Genomic DNA, 18,801 nt, shown 5'->3' on the forward strand with positions numbered 1-18,801 from the left:
CGTATTTTGTAACGGATACATCAGATTGGCTGTACTGTACTGTACTTGTACTGTACTTGTACTGTACTTGTACTGTACTTGTACTGTACTTGTACTGTACTTAGCAGTGTAAGGTTTGTTCTTCGAGTGCGCATGCGTTCTACACTATTTTGTATTCAGCAGGGGGGGGGGTAGATAGAATTTAATATATCACATATTGCGATTGTACATACAATTGTCGCCTGAAAATAGTAGTAGCCTAAACATTTTTGGACAATTTCTTATAGCGGAGCCAGCGCGGCCGTAGGCCGCTCGCGGAGCCCCATAGGAATAGAAATAGTCTCTTAGGCGACTCAGTTTTTGTGGTCAATCACGTCATTGTCACAAGCTGCCAGCCAGGCCAGCCGTGATCTGCCTCGGCACAGGCCTCCAGAGCGCGCAAAACAATATGGGGGATGTGTATTTCTGCCCCTCTCAAAAACACACGAAAACTGACTGCAGAAAAGCCAAGAATTGTCGAAAAAGAAGTGCTTGAAAAAAATAATTCGTGGGAATGCTAACCACGGATATGAACTCGTCTAATTATGTGCAAAAGACTGTGTAAAAGCATGGTTGAAAATTTTGAAGAGTCAAGTCTTGTGCTCGAGTCAAGGTCAGCTGAAATTTCAGAGTAAGCCACAAGATAAAGAAAGAAAAAACGAGCTAATTTTATGGACACCTTCTCCGACAAGTGCTCCTATGTATTTGTTCTTGCACTGGCAGACGTAGGTAAGTTAGCGTATTGTATTAAAGTACTTAGCGGAACGATCTTTCGGGGTTGTTTTGTTTTCAAAATTTGAACACCTTTTTTCATTGTTGAACTTTATTTACTTTAAGTACTTACCTCAGGGAATAGATATTCTAGGCTGTATTTATCAAATTCGATCTCTAAATCTGCTATTCACCATCTATCATAGGAAAATTATAACTACTATTCATGAATGAATTGAATTGAAGTTACCAGAGTAGTCAACTCTGTCACAAGATTTTGGACCTCATCATAACCTAATTTTTGTGAGAATGTTCATACATTCTCTGTATTCATCCGCATTGGCTCTCTTGTTTGTTTTTTTTTTCACATATTTGCTGTATTTCATCCGATTTCACAAGATTTCTGTTCAAGTTGGGTTGACAGCTACGATATACTAGAAATATACCAAAATTGATTTTAAATTCATTTCAATAAATGATTGGTCAAATTCTCACAAAGATGAGCAAGGCTTAAATGAATTACTTGGGTAAACTCCAGCTTTCTTTGGAGAAAGAAATAGAGAACTGGTTTCCTAAAACCTTAAAGAAATTGGGAGCTGGTCTCCTAAAACCCTAAGTATTAGTAATTTGTGAAAAGCAACATATATCTGATAAACACTTGAAATTTAAATCAACTATTCTGGAATTTTGTTTTGATTTCAAAAAAGTACACTACATATTAGGGCCTTGAGGATCTGTTATTACCTTAAAATATGCTTTGTTTTTATACCACCTACAATAGTTTCAATAACGCTGGGTACCTCAATGTTTTCTACAAACCTTAAAAAAACTTTTTTTTTCTCATGTCACAATATAATGTGGTCCAAAAGTAAAAATCAGGTTTCATAGAAAGCCAAGACAGCTTTTTTGTAGAGGAGCAATTTGCTCAAAAGCAAATGCAGCTTTTCCTATAAAAGCTCTTTCAAACTCTGGGTCATCAGATCATAGAGCTTTATGAGACAGCAGAGTTCATATGTTCATTTTCTGTTATGGGTATCATTTTAGAAAATTTTAGTTGGGACTATTTTTAGTTTTATTATGAATTAGGTTTTTGTGGTATAATATTTGTATCATAAGGAAATTACCAGTTTTTTTCTTAAATGCTTTTCTCCAAACTTCTTTAGGTTAATCTCAGCCAGAGATTCTGAAATCAAGCTGAGACACAAGCTGCTGGCTGGGCGAAAAATAGCCTAAATGTCACTACCACACATTATACAAGAACCTGTCAGGCTAACTCTGGTTCATTTTTTTAGAACAATTTTTCCATTAAAATATTATCTTACTTTTTGTTACTTTATATGTGTTTTTGTGACCTATATTAAATACCAATGCGTTATATGTACATTCTGCCCTGGGTAAGGTTCATAAATAGTCTCTTGCTATTACAATGACTCACTGAGGTAGTAAGTTAGTCATAAAAAACAAAAACAGGTCTCCTATATGATACCTTAAGATCATATTTAAAACTATTTAGAAATCAATTTTCCTATTTCAACCTTTTTCAAATTATAGGATAAATAGATGCTAATAAAAAGGATTCTAATTTGATAATTTTAGGTTAACAGGTTTATTCTAGGTTCTTATATGTGGTTCTTAGCTGTATAATAAAATAATGTATTCAGAATTTTTTCAAATATGTTGGAGTGCTTTTAATCCACCCTTAGCAAAGTAACATTCTAAAGCACAAGAGAGAAAGTTAATAAAGTTATTCTTCCAATATTTGAATTGCTTAGTTTAAAACTTACACAAGAGAAAGAAAATGATAAAGCCCTATCTTTGCAAGTTAAGTAAAGTAATTTAAAGAAGTGAGGGAATTGGGACAGTACAGGCAGGGAATGAGTACTTTTACCTCAAATCCACTATGATAGTGTGATTTGCTGATATACTTATTAATGTATAGGAATTTGATATGTATTTGTTTATTGTTTTTAATTTTGAAGAGAATAAAATAGCACCCAGTCTTTTGTACTTTAATTGATCCTCATTTTAAAATAAATATGACCTCCCTTCACACCTGAAAGCCTTCCCTGTTAATCAAGGCATAAATTTATTTTGCTAATTTTGCTGTATCAGTTGTCTATCAAGTATAGTTTAGTTAATGATATCCTTAGTAATGTCAATAAATACTTTTTTTACCTAGAACAAAAAAACATATTTGTTCTAGGTATTCCCTAGGAGGATTGGGAGGACACCTTTTAATACTAATTGCAGTATTTATAGAACATGCAATCTTTATATGTTTTACATATGGTGCCATTTTTGTGGGTGGTGGAACATGATGCATAATAAAAGTGCAGGGAAGGGGGGTTCTACACAAGTTTATGCTGAAAAACGTCATGTTGGCTCCGCTTTTAGGCAGTGCCTAAATCTATATATTAATTTCTGTTCCCGGTGTAAGCCAAATGCCGTTTTCAGCCTAAAAAAACAATTGCTAATTTCGGTTCCTGGTTTACCCCTTCATAACCATATGTAACTTACGCCCTTGTTTATCATTTTTGACATTGTCCTGCTCTTATATGTTTTGTAAGGTGACCCGTGTAAGATACTGGAAATGAAAGATACAGTTGAAGGAAGGTATCTAAAAAATCACGAAGAAGCCAACTTCACGGAACAAACAGAAGCAGGCTGCATCGTGAAGTGCTTGTTTTTCAGCCCAAACCGCTATTGTCAATCAGCCAACTATTTCCCTGTGACCAAAACCTGTCTGACCAGCACGTCAAACCGCCATCAACACCCAGAGGACTTTGTCTACGCACCGGGGAGTGTTTATCTTGGGACCATGGTAAGGCACCTACTAATGTACCGTATTTACTCGAATAAGTGCCTTCTCCTAATAAGCGCCCCTTTGAACCAAAACTTAGTAATAAGCGCCTCCCCCGAATAAGCCCCCCTCCCCTCCCCAGGTTTTATGTAAATAAGTAAAATGACCATCATACATGTAGTTCTAAGAAAGCACTGGAACTCATGGACTCTGGACAAAAAAGAGACAAAATATTGAATGGATGAAAGTTTATAAAAAAAAAAACTACTCCAAGTTGCAATAAAGATGACGAAAAAAGAGACTGTTTATAAATGTACGTCCACACGGCCACAAATAAATATCATAACATATATTTTATATAGCATATCCTAATATTCTCCAATCGACAACTTCAAATTTTCGAAACTAACATGTTGAGGCGATCCAATGTGTGTCAAATAAAATGGCTTAAAATTCTGTAGCCAGCTGGGATTTGCGAGTCGTCCATATGTTGCGTGTGTTCGCCCTTTAAATCGTCTTTTATCTTCAGAACGACTGCGCTGCTGGTTCATGTCCGAGTGACCGGATGTGCAAGGCTGACTTTTTGAATGGCGGGTTCTCGTGCGTCTCTCCTATCCCATTACCACGACGCGGTACCGTTAACCACAGATTACTATAGAAATCTAAGCCTTTACGACAAATACCAGGTCTTCAGATTTAGATGTACGCGTTTCAAAAAAGCACGAGCAGTTAAATAAATTGGGGAACTTAGCACTTGGTAGCTAGAATGTTGTATTGAAACCGCCACCTGCCATTATACCAGGCGCGTAGTCACATTGCAAAAGGAATAAATGCAGGGAGTACACTTTTTGGGTATGACGTATTTTAATTACTTTCCAGGTAATGCAAATCCCTGCGACTCGAGCCCTTGTAGCAATCATAGTGTTTGTAACAACCCACAGGACGGCAAAAACTACACGTGCACCTGCTCTCCTGGATATACGGGAAGACACTGTGACACGGGTATGTTATTTTGTTCTTTGCCAAATCTATATTAAGTGTTCGTATAATTCAAGCCAGGTTTCCAATTGTTCTAGTGATACCCTTGAAGCCGTGTGTCTCGAGTCCCTGCAGTAATGGCAGTGTTTGTAACAACACACAAGACGGCAAAAACTACACGTGTACCTGCTCTCCTGGACACTGTGACACGGGTATGTTGTTTTGTTAAATGCCAAATCTATATTAAGTGCCCGTGTAAATAAAGCCAGGTTTCCATTTGTTCTAGTAATACCCTTGAAGCCGTGTGTCTCGAGTCCCTGCAGTAATGGCAGTGTTTGTAACAACACGCAAGATGGCAAAAACTACACGTGTACCTGCTCCCCTGGATATACGGGAAGACATTGTGACACGGGTATGTTGTTTTGTTCTTTGCCAAACCTATATTAAGTGTTCTTATAATTCAAGCCAGGTTTCCATTTGTTCTAGTAATACCCTTGAAGCCGTGTGTCTCGAGTCCCTGCAGTAATGGCAGTGTTTGTAACAACACACAAGACGGCAAAAACTACACGTGTACCTGCTCTCCTGGATATACGGGAAGACACTGTGACACGGGTATGTTGTTTTGTTCTTTGCCAAATCTATATTAAGTGTTCTTATAATTCAAGCCAGGTTTCCATTTGTTCTAGTGATACCCAAGCCGTGTGACTCGAGTCCCTGCAGTAATGGCAGTGTTTGTAACAACACAAAAGACGGCAAAAACTACACGTGTACCTGCTCTCCTGGATATACGGGAAGACACTGTGACACGGGTATGTTGTTTTGTTCTTTGCTAAACCAATATTAAGTGTTCGTATAATTCAAGCCAGGTTTCCATTTGTTCTAGTGATACCCAAGCCGTGTGACTCGAGTCCCTGCAGTAATGGCGGTGTTTGTAACAACACACAAGACGGCAAAAACTACACGTGTACCTGCTCTCCTGGATATACGGGAAGACACTGTGACACGGGTATGTTGTTTTGTTCTTTGCCAAATCTATAATAAGTGCTCGTATAATTTAAGCCAGGTTTCCATTTGTTATAGTAATACCCTTGAAGTCGTGTGTCTCGAGTCCCTGCAGTAATGGCAGTGTTTGTAACAACACTCAAGACGGCAAAAACTACACGTGTACCTGCTCTCCTGGATATACGGGAAGACACTGTGACACGGGTATGTTGTTTTGTTCTTTGCTAAACCAATATTAAGTGTTCGTATAATTCAAGCCAGGTTTCCAATTGTTCTAGTGATACCCAAGCCGTGTGACTCGAGTCCCTGCAGTAATGGCAGTGTTTGTAACAACACACAAGACGGCAAAAACTACACGTGTACTTGCTCTTATGGATATACGGGAAGACATTGTAATACTTTAAAAAAGGTATTGTACTTGTTAGTTACATTAGCAACATGAAAAGTACATCATCATTTTCATTATTATCAGCTGCACCATCAAACAACTTTCCTGTATCTTTTACAGCTTTCCTGTGAAGACATTGTTTGCCAATATGGCGGCACGTGTATCACGATAAACGACGGTATTGGCTGTGTTTGCGCCTTTGGATTTACAGGGAGCCGCTGTGAAACACGTAATTAACTATTTGTCCGAGAGAATAATACTTACATGGCTACCTTCTGTAAAAAGTAACATCTTTCGTTTCTATTTTCAGCAATCGAGTGCGTAGAGTACCACAACCTATCAGAACCTGATGGAAATGTAAATGCCGCACGTGTTGGAATGTTCTGTGACAACATATTGATAACGGGCCAATGGTATCGATTCGTCGGTGCTGCAGGAACGCGTCTAATCAATCACTGCCCAACATCGGAGCATCAACACTGCAATACCGACAACCAGGTCTGGTTAATAGATGATCAGCCCAAACCTAGAGAAATTAGAAAAGAACTCAGGAATAGCATTCTCGCCAACTACAATTGTTACGAGTGGCCTGGTAAAACCAACGCGACACACTGCAACGACTTCATAGTGTATCAACTATGGTCGTTTAAAAACTGTTATATCCGCTACTGTACCGAAGGTTAGGAAAAGTAGGTGAGGAATTGAGCATAGCATAAGGAAGGAAATACGGACTGATAGTATTAGATCTAGCACACACTGAAAATACCTTATTGTTGATGAAATGGGTTTTGTTGCCGGCTCTCATTTCTTTGCACCCTCGGCCCAGCGCACCTCGGCCTTCGCGCGCGCGCACAGGTTTCCCAATATTTGAAAATAAAACATTTCCGAATAACCCACCATGAGAGTCGGCTAGCAGGCTATCTCCTCTGTAGAAATATAAATATATAAACATATTATGATTTAACACTGTGTCCGGTGGAAATTGTTGTAAAATTGTTGGCAGCTTGTTCCAGTCCGGATAGTTTGTGGGACGTACGACATTTGGTGGTATGTGGGGGTTGAGAAGGGAACTTCGAAGCTCATGCAGTTGAGGTGTCTGGAAGGCCTTGTTGTTGGTTGTAGGAGGTCGATTGTTCCCATATCTACAAGGCATTTTTGATCTTATAGAGCATACTGCGCCGTAGAACTAGCCTTCTGTCTTGGAGTGATTCCCAGCCAAGCTGTTCTAGCATTTCACTGACACTTGATGTGTTGTGGTATCTGTTGAGGGTGAAGCAAGCAGCTCTGCGTTGGACCATTTCCAGCTTGTAAATGTTCTTCTTGGTGCATGGATCCCAGACTGTGCAGGTATATTCCACCAATGGGCGGACAAGAGCATTATATGCAAATGTCATAAGTGGGGGGCACTAATCCTCAGGTTCCTTCTAAGGAAGCCTAGAGTTCTATTGGCCTTGTTAGCAGTGTTGTTGACATGCTCATTCCAGTTGCGATTCTTGGACAGGGTGACTCCAAGATAGTTAGCTGAGTCAGCCGAAGCTAGGGTTTTGCCATGCAGCACATAGTCCTTGTGCACCACGGACCGCTTGCGACTTATTCTTAGGATTTTACACTTACCTGGGTGGAATTCCATTCTCCATAATTTCTCCCAGGTGGCAAGCTTGTTGATCTTCTCAGACGTGGAACTTTGGATGGCTTCTTACCTCGGAGTGAATAAACTTAAGCTTATGGTAGTCCTAAGCCAAATCTCGAGAGAGCTGAGTTAGCTCACCAAACGTCCCTGAACTAGACATAGATATTACCTGGTGCTGCAGTTGGAAGTAGAGAGCCAATGGGCCATTCCAGCTATAAGCATGCGTGCGCATTCACCATGGGAACCAACCTCAACTACCGGCATGCAGCGCGCGCTTCGTTTGATGTAAGCTTAAAAAAGCGCGCGCTGCATTCTGGTAGTTGAGGCAGGTTTCTATGGTTATGCGCGCGCAAACTTATAGCTGGAATGGCCTATTCTGCATATGACGGCTTGAACTAAAAATGCGAAATTGTGTTTATTAGATTAATTTTCACAAATATCCTTTCCATCACTTCAGTGCCTATTCTGTGCGTCTGAGTTCACAGCTTTAATCGTGTTTTAGTCAGCAGTGAAATAATTTCCAATCACGCCAGCTCGCCGAAAGTTGCAGACTTTCCTTTAAAAAGCACGGAATGCAATTCCGGTCGGTTGAATGACAGAAGCCAGATAGTGGTTTAGCAGTTGACGATTATTGATGCGAATTCACAGAATATTTAAAATTGCAGTAAAGTTCCGCGCATCTTGGTGAAGAACGTTGCTGCAGTGAGCGCCCCCACCCCCTATCCCCTATTAACTCTGGCCCTAATCACACATTTGCAGTGACAGACCGAATGATCAGTGAAGATCAAAAATAAAAGAATTTCTTTATTCTTTTATCACGTCTAAGAACAGCAAAGTAAAACCGCGACCTTGCAGTCAGTAACAAGGCATAGCCGACTTAAATCCCGACTTAATTGGGTTGGACAGGCTAATATCCTTTATCACAATGAACTAAAATTAGAAAAAAAACCTTAAATTATTTGTAAATTGGTATACCAGGGCAAACATCATCCAGGAAAGCAGCTCCCCGATGCTGCTGGACCCCTTCTCATTATTGGGCAGATTCCGCCCTTTTCAAACTAGGCATTACCGCGAGAAATGTTGGGTGGGTTAAATTCCATATTTCAGTATCACAGTAAAAGAAGAGTAAGAGTTTGGATAATGCTAATCTTCACGCACCAGGTTCGCGAGAGGTGGTTTCTGGCGCACTAGCAAGATTGAGAATAACTTACGAATTCATATCACTAGAGTATAAAAATGTTTAATATAATATAAGCTTTTTGTCTAATGCTAAGTTCAAACGTCGTATTATCCATGAGCCGTATTCAATGCAAATGCACGCAAATGAAGAAGAAACAATCGACTCGATTCATTTGCATGCATTTGCATTGAATACGGCTAATGGATAATACGACGTTTGAACTAAGCCTAACTTGTGAACTATGAGCTATTGTCATAAAAATGCTGTTATCAGTTCGGGTGCTGCTATTATGAGGGACTAAAAAATACGAACACGGTAACAAGAATGGTGACGGTAGAGAGATGGAGTTTCAAAACGTTTAAACATCGCACGTTGAAGTGCGTTGTGTCAAATATGTTTTAACCTTTCTAAAACCACGACGTGAGATTCAAGGTTTTACTGTCCTAACAATGACGTGAACGTTTGGACAATAAGCTCGTCTTTCTGTTTGCTTTGCAGTAGGTTTTCAGCTAATTTTGTCTGTTTCTGAGCAAAGAGTCTAGCTACTTTCATTGAAACTAGTTTGGAAGTGTTTTTCTCAGCATTGCCAGACTTGCCGTTAGCCTTGTTGTCCCTATTTCCACTTTAGAATCGCTAGTGCCAATCATAGGGCTATACCCGGCTTCCTATTGGCATATTACAAACATGTAACATTTCAGAAGAAGTCGGAGGCATTCGGTCTGTTTCTTTGAGACCTTGTATTGCGGGCAGGTGCGCTCGGGGAGGGGGTTAGGACAGATTTGGCTTTCAATAAACCAAACGACGGGCTTCGTTCTGCATCAAATGGAATGGTGGGGCTTTCCTTTAGGCTGTTGGCATAATCTGAAAAGTAAAAGGAATGTTTTTTGAAACTATTACTGCTAACTGTTGTAGAACTTGCAAAGTATTAAATTGTGGCTCAAAATTATGTAACAAACCACCAGAGGCACAGCCGTGGTAGGCAGACAGAGATCAGATGGAAATTTTCAGTTTTGATTGAATTCTTCGAATAGGAAATGACCACATTTTGCAGAAGGTGGGCGCCCTGATGCCTGCGCCTAATGAATAGGATGGATGCAGAACATATAGTCTACTGAAAGGGATCAATTCCATCAAAGGACATTTTTACGTTCACGCCGAAAGATTACAAGAGATTGACAGTTTTTTTTTAGTGACATGCCAGTTTAAACGTTTTCATTGTTTCATTGAAGTGGTATAATTAGCACATCATCACTTTATTCACAGTAACCCATGACTATTTGAGTTTACCTTGATGAGTGTGGGCGGTGTTTTTTGACAACGCGATCCGGACCTTTTTGCGGGATCCCTGTGGCGCGGAATCTGGGCACACAGGAACTTTCTGAATAGAAATGGATAATGGATAATATCATCATTGTTATTGATCAATATATAGTAGTTTATTATTGCATTTATAATAATTTACGTTAGATTAGGCAATAAGTATATTTTTAATCACCTCCATTCCTCTACACAAGCTACCTAGCCTCAGCTCTCTACGAGAGTAATAACTTAAAACAACGAATTTGCCTGCAATTTTATTACGTGCATTTATTTCAAAATACATTATCCACATAAGACCGTACCTCTTGCTTGCTCCCTTTCTTCGGTTCTGTTAGCGGCACTTGTTTCTTTACGTAAGCCTTAGGTGTCGTATTTGTCTTTTTGAAAAAGGCAAAGGGAATGTCGTCAAGCGTCTTGGGTTTAGAAAGACTCTTGGATTTAGTCGGAGTTTTGCTAGCAGCCTTAGGTTCATCCTGCTTGTCAGAAATCTTATCTCTGATGGCTTTCACAAACCCATCAACCTCTGGAACATCTGCCTTTGCCTCCACTTCAGTGACAGACTCTTTCATTGGGCTGTCAGTTTTTGATTCAGAGAATTCAGATTTGCCATTTATTTTCTGTTTCTTTTTTGGTTTCTCTTCTTTGGCGCCATCCGACTGCTTTGGTGCGTTATCATCTTCCATGACAATGTCCCTAGTACTTAAGCATGCTTCTGTTTCTGATTTATGGCTATCAGAAACTCCATTCTCTAGTACCGAATCCTTCTGTTGTTTTCTCTTGTTCCTCTTAGAAACTTTACTGTTCTTATGTCCTGTATCCCTTTGAGCTTCTAAAGAGCTTTGGGAATCACCATCTACTAGAATTTCTAAATTATTTGCATTCATTTTTTGAGAACTTAGTGCTGCCTCTTTACCCGCCATCTCTGATATGTCATCGTTATTTAAATCCTTTTCTGAGGTATTGGAAACAACCTTTTGTTTCTTTTTTCTTTTTTTCTTTGGAACTTCTTCGCTCACTTCCACCTCTTGAGTTTCTTGTCTTCTTTTCACTCCAGTCTCCATATCTGCATTACTATCACTCATAGAATCAACATTTAAATTCGGCTGACCTGTGTGTCCTGGGTAAAAAGAAGGACACCGGTCAACAAATCAAGAAGAATTTATTGTCCTATTTGAATACTGCAAAACTACTGAAATATAAGCTAGATTGATTCAAACCCCAATATCTTACGCCCTCCTGTACAAAACACCATTTGATTGATTCAAATAAGCCTATTTTTATTAACAGTTAATTAGACTTGTATGAAATAAAAATCTATTCAAACTGTGTTCACTGTGTTCACTGTGTTCATACTTTGTGTTTACAAAATTAAGCTGACCAGAGGCTTAAACACACTCCAAATAATGAATCTAATTTTGAATGTATCAGCCATGGTTAATACAGTAGATTATGGATTGCTTACCAGACTTCAGTTTCTTGAATCTGTATAACAAGAAATCAAGTTAATCTGATTAACCAAGTAATGTTGTTATTCACATGTCTGCTAAAACCTATCTATGGCAATACATACTGTACAACCATAAGTTCAAAATAAACGTCTAGTAACAAAATAATAATAACTTACCTTTTAACAAATGAATACAGGACATGCCTATTTCTTGACAATACTTCTCTGTCACTAGCTACTGCGAAAAGCTTATCTGCCAAAGCCAAACAGTCAATCTGGAATTGAATTGTCAATGTTAAACATTGAATGCCAAATAAGGGTATCAAATAGAAAAGCATTGATAAACAACAATATTTACAATGAGTTTATAAATACCTGTAATACATGCTAAGAAAACAAAAAGTGGAATATCCTTATGTGCCCAGGGTAATAAAATGCTCTTAAAAATTTAATTGAATCCCAAAATTCATTATAATCAATGTATCTTTCCTAATATAATATATATTACATCTGTCAGGCAAACGTTTTTGATTGGTCGGGAGGTATGACGTCATCAACCTGCACAAGGTTTTGAACTAGAATTTTTGCAGGCGCCATTATCCAAAACACAGAAAAACATTTCGAAAACCCTGAGTTTTCGGATAACTTGCTAACTGGGAGCGATATCATATCAACATGCATGGAGATAAGGACATGAAGCTCTTCTAAAGTGTAAAGAAACATTGTCTGATGATGAGGAAGATCAATGAAATCAAAATCAAATTGTGTTTTGATAAGTGTCGCCGAGAAAGCATAATATAACCTGGAATAGGACATGCTTGGGAAGCTTATTCAAGTACTTGATTTTTGGCCATCTGAGATGTGTCCGAAAGTTGAGAAAGTTTAGCAAAGACGTTCGGAGAGGGGAAACCAATTAGTGTTTTCGCATTGACAACAGTCAAAGGAAGAGATCTCTTATGGAAATAAAATTCCTTGCATGAGAATTATGAAAAGACGTTATTTTAGCTAGGGATATGCTCAAGAAATTGGTTCTGGGACTTTTGAAATGTGTCTATCCTAATTTGTTCGCCTGAGTTAGGAAAGAAAAGCAAACACATGAAATGTGTTCCACATCTAGACATCGAAGCTGAACTGTATGTTGATGAATTTGAAATCGAAGGTAAACTGTAAGTTGAATTCGATTCCATGAGATATTTTTTTTTAATTATGAACTAAGCTGATGAAGAGTATTGTATAAATACTTACAGTGATTACAAAGACCCCAACTAATTATTGTTTTCTTTGGGTTTTTGTTTGTAACAATTAATATACTTAACCTAATGTACCGTATCCTGCAAAATGTGAAACTAAAATATTTTTTTTAAAAGAAGTTGCACTGTAAGGTACATTAATCCTTTTCTTGTCTTTTTTATCTTGATATCATATTATAACATTTTATGTCTTATGGTTCTAAAAATATATTAGGATAAGAAAAAAATAAACAAAGTTCTAAAAGTCTTAGATCCTGTCCCCATCTGTTTTCGTTTAAAAACGCAACCTTTTTGTTACAGATATGAGTATCGTTCGCGCATTAACCCGAAAACGATGACCAAACAGAAAGATTTGAAAACGATATCCAGAGTGGAACAATTTGAAAACGATAACCTATCCGTGCTATGGGGACCTATGAAAACGGAACCTTCGAAAAACGATGGCGTGATTCAATTTGGCGCGCGATGTAACAAGCAAAATAGTGGGTTTACGCATGCACGTTGTACAAGAATATGGAACACTCTCACTAATTTGTTAAATAGTTCTAGCTACTCTGACCATGCTTCTTTCAAGCGCGCTTTATTAAATTACTACTTAAATGCTCTTTCGATAACTTACGATCCAGAGGATCCGCGCTCATGGAAATCTGTCTGCCTCACCTGCAATCGGGCCAGGGTGCTAACGCACCAAATTTCATGTTGTTTCTAATTTAGTTTTTGTGACCTTGTAACTTTTACACATTTTAAACTCGGGTCCGCCGTAATTGGCCTAGCTGTGGCGGATACCCTGCCCTTTCGTTATTGTATGTATTTATGTTCTGTTTCTCATGTATAACGTATTATGTAAGTGTATTTTTTTTTTTTTTCTCCGTGGGCAAAGTCAATAAAAATTAAATTGAAAAAATAAATTGTAGAGCATTTTATCATTTTCATATCATTTCTGCGTTTTCGTGGGACAGGTTGTATCAAAATGAAAACGCTTCACATGGACGCGGGACTTTTTGAAAACGGAACAAAAAGGTTGCATTTTTAAACGAAAACGGATAAGTGGGGAAAGGGTCTTACTTCCAGGTCTTTCTCCTCAGCCTCATCATTGTTGTTTTCTGTGTTTGTTTTAATGTTCTGTTGAGAACTGTAGATAGAATCCAACACCCCAGTCTTGACAGCACTGAAGATAACTTGGCTAGAACGAATTCCATTGAATAATTTAAGTAACAAAGACAACGCAAAAAAGCTACAATATTCCAAGAGTACATAAAAATACATACAGTTCTGATTCATAAGTGTCATGCCATGGTACGATGCAGTATATACAGTATACTCACTTTTTGGTAAAAGCAGCAAGATTTAAAAATGGCTCTAGAAGCTTTAGTGTCATTTTTTCTGGGACCTGCATAAAAAGATCAAAATATTATTCTGTTTCATTTTTTTTTTTTTTTTTATAGACAAAATTTGAACCACCCAAATAAACTTAAGTACCTGGCATTCAGAAGTATTCTTCAGTTCATCTAAGTAGATACTGGCCAAATGCAGCCTCATACCAACTGGGACCTGATATAGTATATCAAACATGAAGTGATCTGTTTGGGTATCATTTTATGTACATTAGAAATGTATCAAAGTCCATGCAATCTAAGCAGGGCTTCTGGAATTACGCGGAAAAAAACTCAAAATTACGCGGGATTCTTGGCTAAATTACGCGCTAAATTACGCGGAAAATCAATCATTACGCGCCAAATTACGTGTGATTTTGCAATACATTTTTCTTTTAAAATCAAAATTTTGCGGGATTCTTTACTGAATTACGCGCTAAATTACACGGAATATCAACTGTTACGCCCAAACAACATCTCGTACTGAAGGAAAGCACGAAATAACTTGAAAAGGTTAATTTTTTGCGTGAAAATATCTTAGGCGAGTTTTCATTGGCTCCTAGCCACCAGTCAATTAAAAAAAGTATTTTATTATTAGTCCTAGGCCTTCGTGGTTTAGCAAAGAACGCCTAGTCATTTTATTTGTTTTCGGAAATTCAGTTCGAAATGTTGCACTCTTACGAAGAATATCTCTCTTTTTTCCCGAGAAATAGAGGTAACAACCCTAAAAGAACACATCAGCTGTGCAATTAAATGCTTTGTCTTTCAAAATTTAGCCAAATTACGCGGGATTTGGGGATTACGCGGAAATTTGTGGATTACGCGGATTACGCGGAAAAAGCCAAATTACGCGCTTCTGCACAAGCACGTAATTCCAGAAGCCCTGTCTAAGCTGTTGTTTCAAATATTTTCATTTATCAAAAATGCATACCTAATTATAACGTTTCGAATTTCATTTCTTTAATTTTGTGTGAATTTCCTATTTGCTATCTTAGAGTTATTTCTACTTGGGTATGATGAAAAAACATGTCTACCTTCTCTGCAGTTGGGTGAAGAGGACCTTCTTTTAGATTCGCACAGACTCTATCACAAAGACTGCAAATAGATGAACAACCAAAAGAATGCAACTCAGTCATACAGTATATATTGTTTGCATTTTACAGACTGTAAACATGTCTAGGTGCCATGTACTGTCCTCAATCTTTCTCACTAATACTGTACACAAACAAGTCACTAATTCAAAGAGTAAAATGAATCAGAGGATAGGTGCATATGTACAATGTAAAACAGCAAGGACTGGTTAGTTCAATTAGTTTGTAATGTTGAAAATCCAACTATTTTGAAATGGCTAATTTTTTATCAACTTTAAGTACATGTATATACTGTATGCACTATATAAGCTCAAAACACAATTTCAAGACTAAAAACCAATTGGCTTATATATCACCTTGGCTCCCATTTGTTTTTTATCATCATAACAAACATCTGCTTGACCATCATCCTCACAAGCTGGAAATAACATCAAAATTAGCGCAGCCAAATGACACCTCAATAATTGATGTAAAGTCAGTCATACCTAATATAGTTTTAAAGAAAATATCATGAGATACTGACCATGTAAAATTTGTCCATTCTCAAACGATCAATACCATGCCACTCTCTGTGCATTGTCTTGAAAAATGTGACAAGAAACAGCAACGCTGTGACAAAGGGGAAGGAAGAAAATAATCAGAACAATTGTAACATAAATAGGGCAGAACTGTTATGGTGATAGGCATCTGTGATGTACAATCTTGTACCTGAATCTTTGTTCCTAAAACTGTGAATCAAACTTGAGATGCTTTCAGCCAGTTCTTCCTGTTAGAGAAAAAAATTAATAAATTTGAGAAGCTAATCACCCTGGAATGATGAATCACGAGAGCACAGATATGTATACAACATGGTAGAGTTGAAGGCATACAGTAGAAGGTGCCTTGGGCAGCCACCATAAGACTCGTGTCTGACCATGGAACACAGTTTAGACAACAATCTTTAGTTTTTGTCGAGAGAAGAAAACTGGAGATCCCAGAGGAGAAAGAGAGCAAAGGCAAGAATAAACAAACTGAACTTATGTTGGAACAGGGAATCAAGCCCAGAAGCTGGTGGGGAGAGGCACAGGCAATACCCAAAATAAATAAACTGAACTTATGTTGGGACAGGGAATCGAGCCCAGAACCTGGTGGGGAGAGGCACAGGCAATACAGAGTGATGGTCTGCCAACTGCACCATCAATGCATCCCACATCATGATGTTTATGCTTCCATAGCTTCCCTTAGCATGTTAAGGATAGTGGAAAGGGTTGTCAACCAGTTCTTGTCGAATGCGTTTTGACAGGCAAATATTTAACGAAATATTGGGAAAAATATATTGGTTTAAAGCTGAAAGAACGTAGAATATGACCATGTACATGTATCTACATTTAGAAATTTTTTTATGGATACAGTTTACGTTGGGAGACGAAAATGGCCCAAAAATTTTTTTCTTGCAGAAATACATTTTTTTATTATTATGTAACAATTTCCAATTAAAAATATTGAAAAATATTTAAGTTTATAGGTCTAAAAAAAACCCTTTGAGAACAAGAACAAGAATCTTCACCTTTGGTGTCAAAATCTTTTAATCCTTTTAGCGCGCCCCGCTTCATACGGGGCTTCAGAAAAATTGCAATCTTACCTAGCGACGTGCGTCTACATGTTGGATATTTTTCATCGGCGCTTGGGCTCACATCTTAACACTGCTCTCTTCATTATTTGACTTATTTTATCAGCAAAAACCTTCATAAACCATGCCTTGTAAACAAACAAGCGGTTTGAGATCTAAAGCCGGAAAGAGTGGAAGGAAAAAGAAAGCAATGGACAAATTCCCAAGCCCCAAAAGGCGAGAGCTTCTTGCACACAAGTTCTCAGCAAAATTTTCACTGTCTACACAAGAAAAAATGCAACATTTATTGGAAAAATTTGTTTGAATGTGTTTCTAAAGCCGATTCGATCCTGCTCAAAATGAGAATGCATGGTAAATAACCTACCCAATTGCTAACATAGCTGTCAGAAAATCTTGCTTCAGAGCAAGCAGAGTCTGGGATTGCCTGCTCTGATGCCCACACAAGTTTTCCTTTTTGCTTTGCCCATGTTCTTTCCGTAAAAGTTTGGGATCTACTGACGTGACCGTGTGAGGTCTGTCCTGTTTTTTTTATACTGGCTCAACCGCAGAGTATATCAATCAGCACATAACACACACCAAAATCGTGTCTGCTAATTTTGTGTGTTTGTACCAGTTTTGTTTGATAATGTATTTAGTTTAGATGATTGGGAAGAATTGTGAAAAATTAATTTGTGGAAATCTAGATTCTCTTCTATTTTGTCCTTCTAACTCTTCTATTTTGTCCTTCTAACAGATGCTTTTTTATTGCCCTGCAAACAGAGACCCTGCTAATAGAAGCATTTCTCTTTGTGTTTCTCGTACTTAAAAGTCGCTGTTTTGCCTGGTCGCTCTTTCAGCACAAATTCAAACAAACAACGCGAATACCAAAAGACGCAAATCAGCAAGTACTAAAACAAAGAGAAGTAAAAGCTTTGCTAGCATTTTATTTGTTTTGTTTGCAAACTAACAGCTTGAATTGGACTGAACCGTAGAAGACTGATTGACGTCAGTGACGAAGGGCATGTACACGCTCAACCCACGTGGAAGACTTTTCTGAAGAAACTAGCTTATATAAAGGGTCACAGGTGGATGACATAACCCTTTTATAGTACTAGGCTTTAACCGGAAGTTGAACACCAGAAGTATATATATGATCTAAGGTTTGCTGTGTTGCTAAAGCACAGAAAGACCAAAAAAAAATTACGGCTGATCGATCGGACCATTCAACCATCCTACAAAGTTAACCGGAAGTTTACACATGAGGGATCCGACGATGCACCCCCACCAACACACCGCAATAACTCGGGAATATGCATTCCCGAGTTAATAAAAAGGGTAAAAAAATCTTAAAAACCTTTCCACTATCCTTAAATGAGGAGTGTTGTAGGAAAAGGTGTGAATATGGATTATCAAATACCTGTACTAGCGGCTTGTCTGACATCCAGAAGCAATAAAAGAGACCTTTCCATATTTTTAATAGGTCTCGCTCTTTGAAACCTTTGGAAAGCAGATGGAACAACAGAGGGTAGTGAACAATAGTATAAACACTAAGATATTGCATGTGACAATAAATAGTTAGCTAGGCAACAGATCCGTCGATGTATGTGGCATGACTTTAATCATTTTTAGCTTTCACAACAGATATAAGCTGTATTTTGCATAGATTTCCCTAAGAAATTTCGCAGCTTTCCAAAATGATCACACCATGATTGGGACGGATATCGCAAATATAGCCAAAAGAATTCAATAATTCTCACCAACACCATCCTGTTTGCGACTTGCTATCCAAGCCTGTAGCCGTCTAACCGTTCTGTCGCGTATTCTCTTGTCGTTATGCGCCAACTTCTTCGCAAAATGCTCTTCTGCTCCGCCGACCGCCATGTTGGTTTCAAACGCACGTGGGTGCAAAGGATGCTGGTAATTTTACTGGTAGGTAAATATTCGGAATGTCTAGTCAATCTTTATTCATTTAGTTAATCAATGAGATTTCGTTTTATTTATTAAAGTTATAGCCTTGGAAAATTA

The 18,801-nt window shown here is 38.1% G+C and overlaps 2 protein-coding genes and 1 long non-coding RNA gene across 6 annotated transcripts; 1 reads left to right on the top strand and 2 right to left on the bottom strand.

Annotated features, from left to right (window-relative positions):
• Window positions 1-393: 393 nt before the first annotated feature.
• Window positions 394-6,610, top strand: LOC5518119 (fibropellin-1). 4 transcript variants are annotated; one of them, XM_048732772.1, is made up of 13 exons: window positions 394-747; window positions 3,297-3,550; window positions 4,059-4,161; window positions 4,409-4,531; window positions 4,606-4,719; window positions 4,794-4,919; window positions 4,994-5,119; window positions 5,194-5,316; window positions 5,391-5,513; window positions 5,588-5,713; window positions 5,788-5,918; window positions 6,018-6,126; window positions 6,208-6,610. In XM_048732772.1, exons 1-13 carry the CDS (start codon window positions 690-692, stop codon window positions 6,579-6,581), a joined length of 1,890 nt encoding a protein of 629 aa, XP_048588729.1. In that variant the 5' UTR covers window positions 394-689; the 3' UTR covers window positions 6,582-6,610. The 4 variants fall into 4 exon arrangements, with proteins under 4 accessions (XP_048588729.1, XP_048588731.1, XP_048588730.1 ...); XM_048732774.1 differs by lacking the exon at window positions 5,588-5,713; XM_048732773.1 differs by lacking the exon at window positions 4,606-4,719.
• LOC125572350 lies at window positions 4,535-5,827 on the bottom strand. The gene is made up of 2 exons (XR_007313783.1): window positions 5,676-5,827; window positions 4,535-4,693 (listed from the first exon to the last, which is right to left on the bottom strand). It is a non-coding gene; the product is annotated as an uncharacterized LOC125572350 (long non-coding RNA).
• Window positions 6,611-8,318: 1,708 nt separating the features above from the next.
• Window positions 8,319-18,786, bottom strand: LOC5518104 (ribosomal RNA processing protein 1 homolog B). Its single transcript, XM_001638095.3, has 14 exons — window positions 18,534-18,786; window positions 18,194-18,273; window positions 15,897-15,954; window positions 15,712-15,797; window positions 15,545-15,606; window positions 15,132-15,192; window positions 14,204-14,275; window positions 14,050-14,114; window positions 13,790-13,907; window positions 11,652-11,749; window positions 11,490-11,509; window positions 10,330-11,144; window positions 9,995-10,085; window positions 8,319-9,568 (listed from the first exon to the last, which is right to left on the bottom strand). The coding sequence occupies exons 1-14, from the start codon at window positions 18,655-18,657 to the stop codon at window positions 9,402-9,404; spliced, it is 1,917 nt and encodes a 638-aa protein (XP_001638145.2). The 5' UTR covers window positions 18,658-18,786; the 3' UTR covers window positions 8,319-9,401.
• Window positions 18,787-18,801: the final 15 nt, after the last annotated feature.

Source organism: Nematostella vectensis, chromosome 9 (assembly GCF_932526225.1).
Source record: "Nematostella vectensis chromosome 9, jaNemVect1.1, whole genome shotgun sequence".
Taxonomy (NCBI): Eukaryota; Metazoa; Cnidaria; class Anthozoa; order Actiniaria; family Edwardsiidae; genus Nematostella; species Nematostella vectensis.